Source organism: Bubalus bubalis, chromosome 21, assembly GCF_019923935.1.
Source record: "Bubalus bubalis isolate 160015118507 breed Murrah chromosome 21, NDDB_SH_1, whole genome shotgun sequence".
NCBI classification, from domain to species: Eukaryota; Metazoa; Chordata; class Mammalia; order Artiodactyla; family Bovidae; genus Bubalus; species Bubalus bubalis.
The window spans coordinates 56491623-56508356 of NC_059177.1; the positions used below are offsets into that span (position 1 = coordinate 56491623).

Genomic DNA, 16734 nt, shown 5'->3' on the forward strand with positions numbered 1-16734 from the left:
CGGTCCCTCCCTCTTTTGTCTCTTTGTCTTTTATATTTTTTCCTACCTCCTTTCGAAGACTTGGGTTGCTTTTCTGGGCGCCTGATGTCCTCTGCCGGCATTCAGAAGTTGTTTTGTGGAATTTACTCGGCGTTTAAATGTTCTTTTGATGAATTTGTGGGGGAGAAAGTGTTCTCCCCGTCCTACTCTTCCGCCATCTTAGCTCCTCCTCTGTTTTTTTTTTTTAAGAGAACTGAATCTCTTTATGAGGGAACTCTAGGACAGGGACAGCAAAGATGCCATCATTTCCCCTCGCAGTCTGGAGCTGAGATGAGGAAAGGTCAGCTTCTAGAACTGCAGCTAAGAGGATCACCTATGGTAATCACCATCAACAAGTATTGTAACAGCCGTCACGGATGGGGTGCACTGTGGCTCTGCGGATGCGGCGACTCCCCCACCCCCAAATGCACCCTCACAGCTGCAAAGCACTGAAGGGTGTCGCGGGCCAGGCGCTGAGCTCAAGAACCTTGCATGGGTCAACCTACCGCATTCTCCAGCAACCTGCTGGGGTCAGTAACATCATTATTGTTTTTGGCCATGGTGAACGGCTTTTGCAGGATCTTAGTTCCCCGACCAGGGACTGAACCTGGGCCCACAACAGTAAAAGCACTAAGCCCTAACCACCGAACTGCCAGGGAATTCCCAGTAACATTGTATCATTATTCTTACTTTCTTCTACTGAGGTGAGATTCACATCATGTTAATGATATTTAACTTTTCTTTTTATGTAAAATACAAAGATACAAAAACTCTGAACAATTTAATGGCATTTAGTAGAATCCCAGGGACGGGGGAGCCTGGTGGGCTGCCGTCTCTGGGGTCGCACAGAGTCGGACACGACTGAAGCGACTTAGCAGCAGCAGCACATTCAGTGTCGTACAACCAGCAGCTCTATCTGGTTCTAGAACATTTCATCACCCCGAAAGGAGAGTCCGTACCCACTAACCAGTTTCTCCCCATCCCTCCCTCGCTGTAGGCTCTGGTGACCACACCAATCTGAGTTCTGTATGGATGTGTTTATGACTGCAATCACACAGTATGTGACCTTTTGTGTCAGCTTCTCACTTGGCATAATGTTTCTGAGGTCCATCTGTGTTGGAGCGTGGGTCAGTATCCATTCCTCTTTGTGGCTGAACAGTCTGTTCCACTGTGTGTGTATGCTGGTAACACTAATCCCTCTTAACATATGAAGAAACCAAAGTTAGGGTCTCACAGTCAGTAAGTGGTCGAGTTGGACGCAAACCACTCAGCATGATGCCGCTGAGCCTGCTCTGGCACAGAGGGAGAGTTAGAAAAGCGACGTGGAGTGAGGATCTGGTGACAGACTTTGGTTTTTAAGCTACCCTGGAAGGCCTGCGAGATTTAAGCAGCATGTGAGCCTGGTGCTTTGAAGGCCGGGTGGGCGGGCTGCAGCAGCAAACCCCAGAAACTGCCAAAGGCGGCTGTATCATGGAGCCAGCCTCCCATCTTGATGAAACTCAGCTTTTTTTTTTTTTTTAAAACAAATGTCACAGCATATGTATGCTCAGTTGCATCCAACTCTTTGAGACCCCATAGACTGTAGCCTGCCAGACTCCTCTATGGGATTCTCCAGGCAAGAATACTGGAGTGGGTTGCCATTTCCTACTCCAAACAAATGCCATCTTGTACATTTATTTCAGAAGGTAAGAAAGAGGCGTTAGGTCTAACGCTTCCACAGGTAAGCTGACCCTGCTTTCAGCTGGAGACTTCGAGGGTGACGTAAACCAAAACCCCGGCTGGTGTATCTATTCCAGGGCTGTCTCTGACCTCAGCTGGTGTATCTCCTCCAGGGCTGTATCTAACCTCAGCTGGTGGATCTAACCTTAGCTGGTGTGTCTACTCCAGGGCCATCTCTAACCTCGGCTGGCATATCTCCCCCAGGGCTGTCTCTAACCTCAGCTGGCATATCTCCTCCATGGCTGTGTCTAACCTCGGCTGGTGGATCTACTCCAGGGCTATGTCTAACCTCAGCTGGTGGATCTACTCCACGGCTGTGTCTAACCTCGGCTGGTGGATCTACTCCAGGGCTGTCTCTAACCTCGGCTGGTGAATCTACTCCAGAGCTATATCTAACCTCGGCTGGTGGATCTTCCTCTGACGCTCAGAGTGCACGGCTGGTTTCCCAGTGTTCAAACCATATATGATGGTGCAGAACCTTTCCCTCAAGGCTTGCAGGCACCCTTCCGGAGCTTTCAGTTACAAGTCATAACTGTGGTCCTCACGCTTTCCTACACCTTTTCTGGAGCCTTTATTCCAAGGAGTCACCACAATCTTCGAGGCTATTAACTGATGACACAGTATTTGGAGAGTTGAGAGGGGGATGATCCTCTGGTGAAGGATGCATGACAGCAAGAGTGTCTACCATTAAGGCATTCGATGCCCTGATTAGGCTTGGAAAGAAACAGCCTCATGAAGGATAAATCAAATAGGAAGGAGACGGCTCTGGAAATTTTTTTGCTGACTTGTCAAGGTTTCAAGAAAGTGATGATTCAAAGCCAAGTCTTTGTCTAAGAGAGCCTGGAGTAAGCAAGGTGGATGATAAAGATGCTGACCAACTTGTCCTGTTACTAATGAAGAGCAAAGAGTGCTTTCACACTGGGTATTATTGGTCTGAAGTGGGGAGGGGGTGACTAGAGCTCCATCATCTGGACGCCAAATCTGGAAGACGAAGACTTAACCATCTGGCTGTGAGAGTAGGATCAGGAGCAGAAGAGAAGCAGCGTGTGGCACACACAACCTCAAGTGGAACTTCAGTCATCAGGAGCTCCAACACCGAGGTGAGCGGAATGCAAACAGGCCTGCTTTGGTTTTCCCATCTCACGGCTTCCAGAGATGGTTCTTAACTGTCTGCTTCTGGGGTAGTCAGTGCCGAGGAGAAGCCTGCCCGCCAGGGGCGTGGATCTGGGCACTGAATCTCAGACACTGCTCACTGGCCCTGCCCACTCATCCCGACTCACTCCTGGCCCTCAGGTAACACTCTTCATTGTCATCTACACAAGTCTGTTTTCCTTTGCTTTTTTTAAACAAAGTAATTTTACTTACTTCATCTAGTGTGTTTTATGAAATATTAATCGCAGAACAAACAGAATAAACAGCACTCCTGGCTAAGCCCAATTTGCATAGGGCAGGCCCAGGTGGAGGAAAAAACATATAAAAGGAGGAGCCAAAGCGCTTTCTCTTGGACTCTCTCTCTCCTGCGTGCGTGCATGCTCTTTCTCTCTCTCTCCCTTACGTGTGCGCACGCGCGCTCTCTCTCTCTCTCTCTCTCCCCCTCTCCTCACCTCCCTCCCCATGCACTCTTCCACTCTCTTCTCTTTGAGTCTTGGATTCTCCTGCTATCTTCTAAATAAAATGGAGCTGTAACACTGAAAAAAAAAAAATGAAATATTAATTGCACTCACCAAACACCTCGATTAATTTTTCTCACCACATATTTTTATTTCGTAACAAGTTGGGTGAAGCAATATACAACTCTCCTCTAGCCCATACTGCTGTGTGCTCTACACAACACGCCCGTCCATGAGGTCACTGAGAAATAACGAGGTAACTTGTTTTGCAATGCTTCATATGACACAGCAATCCTTGGGAGACAGTACATGGAATTTTCCGTGTTGGGGTAACTGGCTAAAGTTCCTGGAGAGCTGAGCCCTGTGGACAGAGCACCCTCCTCCAGGACAGACTCGACGTGGGTAACAAGAGGCAGGTGCACAGGGCTGAGCCGCCTGCGGTGAAACCATTTCAGGTAAAATCAGAGACTAACGGAAGTTCCCTGCTGCTGGGAGAGTCCGCCTCCCAGAACCGCTGAGGTGCCAGGGCAAGAGGCTGGGGGTCGGTGAGCGAGCAACCCAAGGATAGAACCTGTGGTCCCTGCACAGGGCCGATTTCCTCCGTGAGTTTTAACTTTTAAAACACTAACACTTTCTGGTGCGGGAGCACCATGCCCTTTACAACTTTTACATTAAGGGCGATTGCCACGAAAGGACTTTTTACCTCGCCTGAATTTGGTTTATGCAGGAAGCTCAGTGGTATCTGCCGGTGAGATTAGAAACCTGAGGCTGAACTGTTAAAGTTCGTCCTGGTCGCTCCTCTCCCGTGAAGAGACCCAGCGGCTGAGAATCACCTCCTGGAACCAATCCAAACACAAAGGCAGCTGAATTTTGGAAGCAGAAATACACGAACGCGCTAGACACGCGGCATCACAGGGATGTTTCACAGCCGCCTGTCTGTACAGGGACGGTACCTGCTCCTGTTTCTTGGAACTAAATGTGGGAGGAACGTGAATGCCGCAAACCCAGCATGGAAACAGCACCTACGGGCATCACCCCGGGATTCTAAGAGCTCCCCTGGCCGCAGCGGTGGCTGTCTGGCGGCACGTTTCAGGAACAGGGAGCGCTGGTGTGAACCCAATATCTGACAAAGAACCAGGTTCGTGACGGCTCTGGTGTGTCTGTGTCAGCACAGAGAAGGGACTCCAGGGGCTGGAGTGGTATTTACTGAAAAGCTAACCCCGTAGACACAGTAAGGACGAACAGCGGGATGAGGCCCTGGAGACAGACTCCATAGGCCTCCAGCAGGGTGTGGGGGGTGGGAACAAGGAGGGACAGAGGTATTAACCAAGACTGGGCCACTGGAGGGTGGACTGGCGGTCCCGGCGGAGAAACACCCTCCAGGAAGATGGGGGAGCCTCAGCCCAGCCCAGGCCCCAGAGCCAGACCAGAAGTTCAGGGGGCCAGCAGGCTGTCAGCGACCTTTGTCTCGGGGATTGAGCACCAGGAGAGGCTGGGCTGGCCCAGGCCGGCAGTGCAGGTGGTTCTGGCTGAGCACTGGGGACAGAAATCAGAGGGCATCGAGGCTGCGGGGCCACAGATTGAGGAGGAGAGAGGCTGGGTTCAGCGGGGAAGGGTCTTGGAGGGCGGAGGGGAGGCACTGATCCTGTCCTGTCTGGGGCCCACACCTTCCAGAGGACAGACACAGCACGACGGGCAGAGCCTTCCAGATGACATCAACTTGGCTCTGAGTTCACTTACTTGAACTTTAATTTGTTTCATACATTCGGGTGACTCCATGTCTTTCTCGGTCATGGTGGAGGGTTTAATCAAATAGCACAGCATAAGTTCCTAAGGAGACAAGGAAATACAAACTCTGTATTGCACCAAACAGAAATACAAACCTGAGTGCGTGTGCAAGAAACGTGGGCCCCCTCCACCCACTCACAACTCAAAGCATGTCCGTTTCCCTTCAGGAATGTAACCAGGCATTCTAAACTGAAGATCTGCTATCTATCTGGTCGTCGCTGACACGGCAGACGAATGCAAACACAGCACATAGACTCCAGACACAGCGTTTAAAGTACTCACCACTGGAGTCAGCACAGACCCCCTCATTCTATAGGACAAAGCTACTTTCACAGGCTAAAGCCTCAGCAGCTTAGCCTGCACGCAGGCAGCTGCCGTGGGCTCCTGCTGGCCCTCCCCCCAGGGCCACCCGTGCCTCCAGCAGCGGGACAGGGAACTCGGAACTACTCACAGAGGACGCCCTGCACGTTCATTGCTTGTAATCCTGGTACAGGGTGATCAGATCAGATCAGATCAGTCCCTCAGTCATGTCCGACTCTTTCAACCCCATGAATCGCAGCACACCAGGCCTCCCTGTCTATCACCAACTCCCAGAGCTCACTGAGACTCACATGCATCGAGTCAGTGATGCCATCCAGCCATCTCATCCTCTGTCGTCCCCTTCTCCTCCTGCCCCCAATCCCTCCCAGCATCAGAGTCTTTTCCAATGAGTCAACTCTTCACATGAGGTGGCCAAAGTACTGGAGTTTCAGCTTTAGCATTAGTCCTTCCAAAGAAATCCCAGGGCTGATCTCCTTCAGAATGGACTGGTTGGGTCTCCTTGCAGTCCAAGGGACTCTCAAGAGTCTTTTCCAACACCACAGTTCAAAAGCATCAATTCTTTGGCGCTCAGCCTTCTTCACAGTCCAACTCTCACATCCATACATGACCACAGGAAAAACCATAGCCTTGACTAGATGGACCTTTGTTAGCAAAGTAATGTCTCTGCTTTTGAATATGCTATCTAGGTTGGTCATAACTTTCCTTCCAAGGAGTAAGCGTCTTTTAATTTCATGGCTGCAGTCACCATCTGCAGTGATTTTGGAGCCCAAAAAATAAAGTCTGACACTGTTTCCACTGTTTCCCCATCTATTTCCCATGAAGTGGTGGGACCGGATGCCATGATCTTCGTTTTCTGAATGTTGAGCTTTAAGCCAACTTTTTCACTCTCCACTTTCACTTTCATCAAGAGGCTTTTGAGTTCCTCTTCACTTTCTGTCATAAGGGTGGTGTCATCTGCGTATCTGAGGTTATTGATATTTCTCCCGGCAATCTTGATTCCAGCTTGTGTTTCTTCCAGTCCAGCGTTTCTCATGATGTACTCTGCATATAAGCTAAATAAACAGGGTGACAATATACAGCCTTGACGAACTCCTTTTCCTATTTGGAACCAGTCTGTTGTTCCATGTCCAGTTCTAACTGTTGCTTCCTGACCTGCATACAGATTTCTCAAGAGGTAGATCAGGTGGTCTGGTATTCGCATCTCTTGAAGAATTTTCCACAGTTTATTGTGATCCACACAGTCAAAGACTTTGGCATAGTCAATAAAGCGGAAATAGATGTTTTTCTGGAACTCTCTTGCTTTTTCCATGATCCAGCGGATGTTGGCAATTTGATCTCTGGTTCCTCTGCCTTTTCTGAAACCAGCTTGAACATCAGGAAGTTCATGGTTCACATATTGCTGAAGCCTGGCTTGGAGAATTTTGAGCATTACTTTACTAGCGTGTGAGATGAGTGCAATTGTACAGGGTGAACCGTCCCTCCTATCCTGCCGGGAGTGGGATGGAAGCGAACACAAGCTGGAAGCTCATGGGGCACTGGGTTTGAATCCCGGTTCCGCACATGAGCTGCGTGAGCATGGGTTTATCACCCCACCTCCCCAACACTGACTCCTCGCCCTTCAGATAACAACAGGATGGTGAGAGAAGACATAAGGCGTTCAGTTAGTTAGTTAGTTCAGTCGCTCAGTCGTGTCCAACTCTTTGTGACCCCGTGGACTGCAGCACTCCAGGCCTCCCTGTCCATCACCAACTCCCTGAGTTTACCCAAACTCATATCCATCGAGTCGGTGATGCCATTCAACCATCTCATCCTCTGTCGTTCCCTTCTTCTCCTGCCCTCAATCTTTCCCAGCATCAGGGTCTTTTCCTGTCAGCCAGCTCTTCGCATCAGGTGGCCAAAGTATTGGAGCTTGAGCTTCAATATCATTCATTCCAATGAACACTGAGGACTGATCTCCTTTAGGATGGACTGGTTGGATCTCCTGGTAGTTCAAGGGACTCTCAAGAGTCTTCTCCAACACCACACTTCAAAAGCATCAATTCTTCAGTGCTCAGCTTTCTTTACAGTCCAACTCTCACATCCATATGTGACTAATGGAAAAACCATAGCCTTGACTAGATGGACCTCTGTTGACAAAGTAATGTCTCTGCTTTTCAATATGCTATCTAGGTTGGTCATAACTTTCCTTCCAAGGAGTGTCTTTTAATTTTAGGGCTGCAATCACCATCTGCAGTGATTTTGGAGCCCCCCAAAATAAAGTCTGACACTGTTTCCCCATCTATTTGCTATGAAATGATGGGACTGGATGCCATGATCTTCATTTTCTGAATGTTGAGCCTTAAGCCAACTTTTTCACTCTCCTCTTTCCCTCTCATCAAGAGGCTCTTTAGTTCTTCTTTACTTTCTGCCATAAGGGTGGTGTCATCTGCATATCTGAGGTTATTGATATTTCTCCCGGCAATCTTGATTCCAGCTTGTGCTTCATCCAGCCCAGCGCTTCTCATGATGTACTCTGCATATAAGTTAAATAAGCAGGGTGACAATATACAGCCTTGACGTACTCCTTTTTCTATTTGCAACCAGTCTGTTGTTCATGTCCAGTTCTAACTGTTGCTTCCTGACCTGCATATAGGTTTCTCAGGAGGCAGGTCAGGTGGTCTGGTATTCCCATCTCTTGAAGAATTTCCCACAGTTTATTGTGATCCACACAGTCAAAGGCTTTGGCATCGTCAATAAAGCAGAAATAGATGTTTTTATGGAACTCTCTTGCTTTTTTGATGATCCAATGGATGTTGGCAATTTGATCTCTGGTTCCTCTGCCTTTTCTAAAGCTAGCTTTAACATCTGGAAGTTCACAGTTCTTGTATTGCTAAAGCCTGGCTTGGAGAATTTTGAGCATTACATTACTAGCGTGTGAGATGAGTGCAATTGTGTGGTAGTTTGAGCATTCTTTGGCATTGCCTTTCTTTGGGATTGGAATGAAACTGACCTTTTCCAGTTCTGTGGCCACTGCTGAGTTTTCCAAATTTGCTGGCATAGTGAGTACAGCACTTTCACAGCATCATCTTTCAGGATTTGAAATAGCTCAACTGCAATTCCATAACCTCTCCTAGCCCTGAACATAGTGATGCTTCCTAAGGCCCACTTGACTTCACATTCCAGGATGTCTGGCTCTAGGTGAGTGATCACACCATCGTGATTATCTGGGTCGTGAAGATCTATTTTGTACAGATCTTCTCTGTATTCTTGCCACCTCTTCTTAATATCTTCTGCTTCTGTTAGGTCCATACCATTTCTGTCCTTTATTGAGCCCGTCTTTGCATGAAATATTCCCTTGGTATCTCTAATTTTCTTGAAGAGATCTCTAGTCTTTTCTATTCTATTGTTTTCCTCTATTTCTTTGCACTGATCACTGAGGAAGGCTCTTACTCACCTTGTTATTCTTTGGAACTCTGCATTCAAATGGGTATAGTTTTCCTTTTCTCCTTTGCTTTTCGCTTCCCTTCTTTTCACAGCTATTTGTAAGGCCTCCTCAGACAGCCATTTTGTTTTTTTGCTTTTCCTTTTCTTGGGGATGGTCTTGATCCCTGTCTCCTGTACAATGTCATGAACCTCCATCCATAGTTCATCAGGCACTCTATCAGATCTAGTCCCTTAAATCTATTTCTTACTTCCACTGTATAATCATAAGTGATTTGATTTGGGTCATACCTGAATGGCCTAGTGGTTTTCCGTACTTTCTTCAATTTAAGCCTGCATTTTGGGATAATGAGCTGATGATCTGAGCCACAGTCAGCTTCCAGTCTTGTTTTCACTGACTGTATAGAGGTTCTCCATCTTTGGCTGCAAAGAATATAATTAATCTGATTTTGGTGTTGACCATCTGGTTATGTCCATGTGTAGAATCTTCTCTTGTGTTGCTGGAAGAAGGTGTTTGCTATGACCAGTGCGTTCTTTGCCCTGCTTCATTCTGCACTACAAGGCCAAATTTGCCTGTTACTCCAGGTGTTTCTTGACTTCTTACTTTTGCATTTGAGTCCCCTATAATGAAAAGGATACCTTTTTTGGGTATTAGTTCTAGAAGGTCTTGTAGGTCTTCATAGAAACGTTCAACTTCAGTCTCTTCAGCATTACTGGTAGGGGCATAGACTTGGATTACCGTGATAGTGAATGGTTTGCCTTGGAAATGAACAGAGATCATTCTGTCATTTTTGAGATTGCATCCAAGTGCTGCATTTCGGACTCTTCTGTTGACTGAGGGCTACTCCATTTCTTCTAAGGTATTCTTGCCCACAGTAGTAGATAAAATGGTCATCTGAATTAAATTCACACATTCCACTCCATTTTAGTTCACTGATTCTTAAAATGTCGACATTCACTCTTACCATGTCCTGTTTGACGATTTTCAATTTGCCTTGATTCATGGACCTAACGTTCCAGGTTCCTATGCAATATTGCTCTTTACAGCATTGGACCTTGCTTCTATCACCAGTTACATCCACAACTGGGTGTTGTTTTTGCTTTGGCTCCAATTCTGCATTCTTTCTGGATTTATTTCCCCACTGATCTCCAGTAGCGTATTGGGCACCTACCGACCTGGGGAGTTCATCTTTCAGTGTCATATCTTTATGCCTTTTCATACTGTTCATGGGGTTCTCAAGGCAAGAATACTGAAGTGGCTTGCCATTCCCTTCTCCAGTGGACCACATTCTGTCAGAACTCTCCACCATGAACTGTCCATCTTGGGTGACCCTACACGGCATCGCTCACACTTTCATTGAGTTAGACAAGGCTGTGGTCCATGTGATCAGATTGGCTAGTTTCCTATGATTGTGGTTTCAGTCTGTCTGCCCTCTGATGGAGAAGGATAAGAGGCTTATGGAAGCTCCCTGATGGGAGAGACTGACTGAGGGGGAAACTGGGTCTTATTCTTATGGGTGGGGTCATCAGAGGTGTTCAGTGATAAGTATTAATTCCCTTTCTTTCTCTGAGAGAACTGCTATCTGTGAAAACAAACGTGTCCATGTTTTCTGAGTCATCTGTGAATGCGTGTGGGTGGATTCTGAGCACGGGCTGGTGGGTCCTGCCCCCGGGAAGGAAGGCAACAAGGCTCACTGACACCCATGCCCACGGGGAACCTCGGGGCTCAGTCCCTGGATTGGGGCAGAGGGGAGGGCATGAGAGGAGGGCCAGCTTCTAGAGCTCCGCTGGCATAAATGCTTGCAGTGCCCACAGATGACTTTCATGCTTCCGAAACATTTAATATGAAGATCCAACCGTTTAAGTGACATGTGAACCCCAAAGCTGATGCTGTGTTACCTTGGAGACACTGACTGAAACTCTGCTCAAGGCAGCCAGGGACCTCCAGCTGAGAGGTCTGCGAGGAACACCCTGGAAACGGTCGTCCACCAGCTCCACGACGACGGAGTAACTAGAAAACACGGTAGGGGCATTCCACAAATGAAAAGCATTATGGCAACCCATTTAAAAAGAACGCTGTCCTACCAAGAACGACAATGCAGAAGACAGAAGCATACATCATCTGGTCCTGAATTCCCCTAAACTACGCCTGGGAAAAATATTTTAATGAAAAACTCATACTTTACATTACAGACAGTCAGCCTGATTTCAGCAATTACAGGAAAGGAACAGGAATCTCTCTCAACATGAAAGCTGTGAATTCACTCACCTGTTTAGATACTAACACTCACTGATATGAAGATGAACAATTACTCTATATTAGTAACTACACAGATTAACTCAATGTTTACCATCCTGACCCATTTGTTTTATAGCGTAAGGACATTAATGTACAAGGTACAGACATGTAGTATTGATTCCTATTAGGCCAGGAGGAATTTGACTCCTATTAGGCCAGGAGGAATCGTGTGCTTCTGAAAATTAAACTGGAGCTCAGAAATTTCCTCCTGTCCCTTTAAGTCATTACCTTATTTAAAAATCACCCCATTAAATCAGGAGCTTGGGATGAACACATACCCACTGCTCTGTATAAGACAGATAATGAACAAGGACCTAGTGTATAGCACAGGGAATTCTACTCAATATTCTGTGATAACCTATATGAAAAAAAAATCTAAAAAGTAAAGAATATATGTGTATGCGTATCAATCGCTTTGCTGTACACCTGAAACCAACACAACATTGTAAATCAACTGCACTCCCACTGAAAAAAAAAAATCACTCCAAACCTTGCATGGTAAAACGGAGGGCCTTTTCGATACAGCACTGCAAAGGAAAAAGAAAATGTATGACCACTCGAAATCAAAGTCTCATTTTATTACTTGATGAAGTGCTTTCTATCCTCAAAGGGACACGAACACCTGGTGCTCCGCACATGGGTGATCTGCAGCACTCCCTCTGGTCTAGTTTCAAAACCCAAACTATTTTTTCCCAGAACAGAATGCAATTAGCAAAGCAAATCTGTTGTCGAGACCCTAACATCCTCGTCCCACCCGCACCCCACAAATGAACCCCAAATTCAAGCAAGATAGGGCGCAGCCATCTGCCCACCAAACCTGTCTGCTCCTTCTCCTGACACGTGAGAGACCCGTCTCAGCCTCCCGAGCACCCGGCTGGGCATAACTGGGCATCATGGGCCCTTCTGGGCTGGCCCTGAAGCCCTCGCAGACACCAAGCCTGTGCCTGTCGCTTTCTGCAGCCGCGTGAAGCCCATGGGGCCACATGAAGAAGCCAGGCTCCTGCAGCCCCTTTGGGAGTTGGTGCAACCACCATCTGGATACCAGCTTTGGATTTCACAGGAACAGAATTAACTTCAAATGCTCGCTAAGCCCCTGAAATTTGGGGCAACCATAGCTGCAGGCATTACCTTAACTAACACAATTATATCCATGAGCTCTTGGAAAAACCAAGGCAGAAAAGCTTTGTTTCCTTGAGGAACTGATAGAACTTTTCCTTCTGGGCCACATCGATCCTGTAGTTACTCACATTTCCCTTTGGCTCCAGCACCATGAGGTCAGAATGGGTGAAAGACCCTACTGATGATACAGTAACTCTCCACCTCTACTTCCCATGGTTGTATTTCCTTATTGTGAACAGACTTCCGATTTAAATCATAGTTAAATTATTTGGCAAGTCAGCTCAAATTCACTGGGTAAGGGTCCAAACGGAAGTAAACATCTAAACACCCATTTCTCAACTTCTGGGCTGTGGTGCGGTGGAAGGAGGCCCCCTACTGGGATAAGGCTGAGCTCGGGGCTCTCCGCTCCCAGTTGTGGGGCTCTAAGCATGTCATTAGCTTCTCTGAGCCTCGGTCCCCCGAGCCATAAAATGAAGACATGGAGGGAAATTAAGATCTCCTCCAGTTCTCAAATGCCATTATCTCTGATCAGTTACACGCCCTTCACGGGTAAGACTCAACTGGAAGATGACACAGCTTAAAAGAAAGTCTGACCCCCTACTTCGGGCCCCTCGGATGCCTGACTACGATGGAGGTACATCTTAGGGGTTAGAAGCATGAACACAGCATCAGTCAGACCCCTGTTCAAGGCTCAGCAGTGCCGAGACCACACGATGACAGCCGTGTTCCAATCTCCTTATGGGAATCGGGGAAAATAATGTAGGTGGGGGTGCTCGAAAAGTTTCCTGTGATAACAGTCATTATCGTAGTAACAGTGCATCCAGAGCGAAAAAAGGAAAGAGTTTTACAGAAATGCCTCCAAGTAGAAAAGATGAAAACTTCAGAAGTCTAAGGGATACTAGGTATTTAAAATAAAGTCTGAAGGAACACAGAGAAGAGAGGATGTGACGTGTGGAATGAATGGTGGAGGGCAATAACTGGTGAAAATGGTGACAAGGGCAATAATTAATTCGGGGAACCACTGTATCTCCTGGGGTACCAGATATTCAGTCTCACTCTATAAACACTTGTGAACTACAAAAGGGAAAATGCAGACATCTGACAACAACCAGCTTAGCAAACAAGTGGCTTCACCAGCAGCAGGACAACCTGACATCATCCACTCCTGGACGTGGCCCCTAAGGACACACATCACCCATGCCGGCTGAAAACTGGTGAGCCTGAGCCTAACCACGAGGAAGTGATCAGACCTGCCCAGACTGTGGGACATCCTACAGGACTTCACAAGTCGAAGTCACAGAAAACTAGCAGGTGGAGGGGCTCTTAGATGGAGAGAGACTGAAGAGACTGCCGTACTGGTTGAATGGCGGCCCCCAAAGACACGTCTGCATCCCAATCCCGGGAATGTGATCCTGTTGGGAAGAAGGAACTTGGCCGAGACCGAGCGACACAGCCACTTGCCAAGGAACGCCTGGCGCCACCGGAACCTGGACGGGGGGAGGGGCGGAGGGGGCGTGGCCCCGCCCACACCATGGTTTGAGGATGGGCCCCAGTTTGTGGTCATTTCTCATGGCCTCCCTAGGAAACTATAAGACGGATAAATGCTCTGTGTGATAAATGAACCTCGAGTGGAGCCTGTCAAAAAAAAAAAAAAAAATCAGAACCCAAACAGCCACAGAAGACACTGTGGGGACAAGCGGGAAACTGAAAAGATGGACTGAATACTTAGACGATGCTAATGAATAACTCCAATTTCTCTTAGGTATTATATGGTGTTATAAAATGGCAACCCACTCCAGTATTCTTGCCTGGAAAATCCCAGGGATGGAGGAGCCTGGTAGGCTACAGTCCATGGGGTCACAAAGAGTCGGACACAACTCAGCGACTTCACTTTCATAATTACAGAGGAGAATCTTCTCAGGAGCTGTGTCCAAAACCACTTATGAATTAATAGGGATTAGATGTACAAATGTGGACGATGTTAACAAAAACACAGTCAGTAGGAAAAACAAGCCAAGAGGGCGGCTTAGGAAAGGACTGGAGGAGATGGGATGAAGGCACTCCTCCCTGCCGGGTGAGAGCATGGGGGCCCTGGTGCCTCTCCCCGGGGCAGAGCCAGCTGCCAGCTCTCCATGACACGTGATGGTTCTCTGGGCTCTGGGCATCCTGTCTACTGGCTTCCCACGGCTCCCATATTTTGTCCAATTTGCAACTTCTAATTTGCAGGGAGCTGTGAAATCACGTGACCAAACAGTCAACGTGAATCCAAAACTGAAATGGGTGGGAAGGAGGCTCAGGAGTAACTAGAACTCTGGGTTAAGGCCACCAGCAACTGCATGTCTAGGACAAAAATAAAAATCCTGAAGTTGGTTTTTGGCTTTCTGGCTGGCAACACTACTTAGCTATGGTGGGAACTACATGGAACTGAGACATAAAGAGCCCTAATCTCTGTACTTACCAACTGTGCTTAAAACTCAACATTAAAAAAACTAATATCAAGCATCTGGTCCCATAATTTCATGGCAAATAGGAAGGGAAAAACTGGAAACAGTTTTAGATAGACAGCGATAGATTTTATCTTCTTGGGCTCCCAAAATCACTGTAGACAGTGACTACAGCCATGAAATTAAAAGATGCTTGCTCCTTGGAAGAAAAGCTATGATAAACCTAGACAGAATATTAAAAAGCAGAGACATCGCTTTGCTGACAAAGGTCCGTCTAGTCAAAGCTATGGCTTTTCCAGTAGTCATGTATGGATGTGAGAGTCAGACCTTAAGGAAGGCAGAGCATCGAAGAATTGCTGCTTTTGAACCATAGTTCTGGAGAACCGAGACTCTTGTCCTTTGGACTGCAAGGAGATCAAACCAGTCAACCCTAAAAGAAATCAACCCTGAATATTCATTGAAAGGACGGATTCATTGAAACACTTTGGCTACCCGATGTGAAGAGCCGACTCATTAGAAAACACCCTGATGCTGGGAAAGACTGAAGGCAGGAGGAGAAGGGGGCAACAGAGGATGAGACAGTTGGATAGCATCACTGACTCAATGGACATGAATGTGAGCAAACTCTGGGAGATAGTAAAGGACAGGGAAGCCTGGCGCACTGCAGTCCACGGGGTCGCAAAGCGCTGGACACGACTGAATGACTGAACGACAACAACCAGCTGTGGGACCCTTGGTGACTGCCCTGACCCTCTGAAACCTCAGTTTCCTCGGCTGTAGGAGGAGGTGAGCGCCACAAGCCTCATGGAGCGTGAAGATGAAACGAGATGGGAGGAGAAAAGCAACAGGCAAGCTGATGGTGGCCATGGAGCCGGCAGCCAAGGCGCTTTGTGGGGGGTGGGGATATGTGTGTGAGGAAGGGCGCTTTGCGGGGGTTGGGGGTGTGGTGAGGAGGGGCTCTCGCGGGGGGATGGGGACGTGTAAGGAGGAGCGCTCGCGGGGGGATGAGGATGTGGTGAGGAAGGGCTCTCGCGTGCTCCTGGCCTGGCTGTCTGCCGTGGGCACTCACAGTCAAGCGGCCGGGCAGCTGCGCCTGACCTGAGGTCGTGTTGCCCGTTCCACGTGCTGCTGCTGGAGTGAAACTGGACTCACAGGACTTAGTCCAGGGAAGAGTCTCCCTGAGTTTTACAGCGGCCCTCTGTCGTGAGTCCCTGCCTCTGTGAGCAGGAACAGCTGTGAAGGGAGCGCGCCTGGGTGTTACCTGTGCGGCAGCTCTAGCGTATGTGTGGTCTCGCACCGCCAGCCTTCCAAAGGAAAACAGCAGTGTTAGACACGGGCAGCACCCTGCTGCTGCGCCTGGGGCGGGGGCCAAGGTCGGGGGGCCACACCCCTCACCGCTGGCCAGCACAGCTCCCAGACTCTGGCCTGAAGACGCCCTTCCTGGCGCTGCTGGGCCAGGACCTGGGCTCACAGTAACCACACGAGCATCTCCAAGTGCATAAAACACCCCCCAGCAGGGCAAAGGCCTTGGGAAGCTGGGAAACAGCAGTGGATGGATTTTCCTCCTTTTTAAAAAGTCTGTCCGTCTGTCCACCCTTTCATCCATCCTTATAAGGCTGTTTATTTTTAAATGAGCAAGTTCTCTCTACTCATCCTCCACAAAGATGACTTGAGTACGGAAAGCACATGCGATAAGGTATGCTTACACCGCACTCGACAGAGGCCCTGCCCCTGAAATTTTGTTTTTACTTTTTATCCAGATGTTGCTTTATAAATATGATGGTATCCATGTTACATGATGAGTGACCGGAAGCTGAGAGGCACAGTAACCTTTCTGAGGTCACACAGGCAGCAAGACACTGAGCTGGCTGCGAGCCCCAAAGGCTCTCTCCGTCACCCCGCCGCCTCTGAGTGCGTCACTGTGGCCTTGTTGGCTGGAAAATCCCACTCATGTTTCACCCATTCACCAAGCGCACTGGCCAAGGCCTGCCGAGTG

General features: G+C 48.1%; 1 protein-coding gene and 1 long non-coding RNA gene across 17 annotated transcripts in view; both read right to left on the minus strand.

The window, feature by feature from the left end:
* Nucleotides 1-739: 739 nt before the first annotated feature.
* Nucleotides 740-3241, minus strand: LOC123465248. The gene is made up of 2 exons (XR_006640410.1): nucleotides 1864-3241; nucleotides 740-1827 (listed from the first exon to the last, which is right to left on the minus strand). It is a non-coding gene; the product is annotated as an uncharacterized LOC123465248 (long non-coding RNA).
* Nucleotides 3242-3366: 125 nt separating this feature from the next.
* PPARG (peroxisome proliferator activated receptor gamma) overlaps nucleotides 3367-16734 on the minus strand; it is a 218285-nt gene continuing 204917 nt past the window's right edge. For 13 of the 16 annotated variants that reach the window (XM_044933436.2, XM_044933439.2, XM_044933438.2 and 10 more), the window contains 4 exons: nucleotides 11666-11702; nucleotides 10776-10887; nucleotides 5088-5177; nucleotides 3474-4183 (listed from right to left, as the gene is read on the minus strand). In XM_044933436.2, coding sequence (XP_044789371.1) covers nucleotides 4124-4183; nucleotides 5088-5177; nucleotides 10776-10887; nucleotides 11666-11702 — 299 coding nt within the window. In that variant the 3' untranslated portion in view covers nucleotides 3474-4123. Of the gene's footprint in view, nucleotides 3426-3473; nucleotides 4184-5087; nucleotides 5178-10775; nucleotides 10888-11665; nucleotides 11703-16734 lie in introns of those variants that run through there. The other 3 variants (XR_006547178.2, XM_044933433.2, XM_044933442.2) reach the window with 3 other exon arrangements.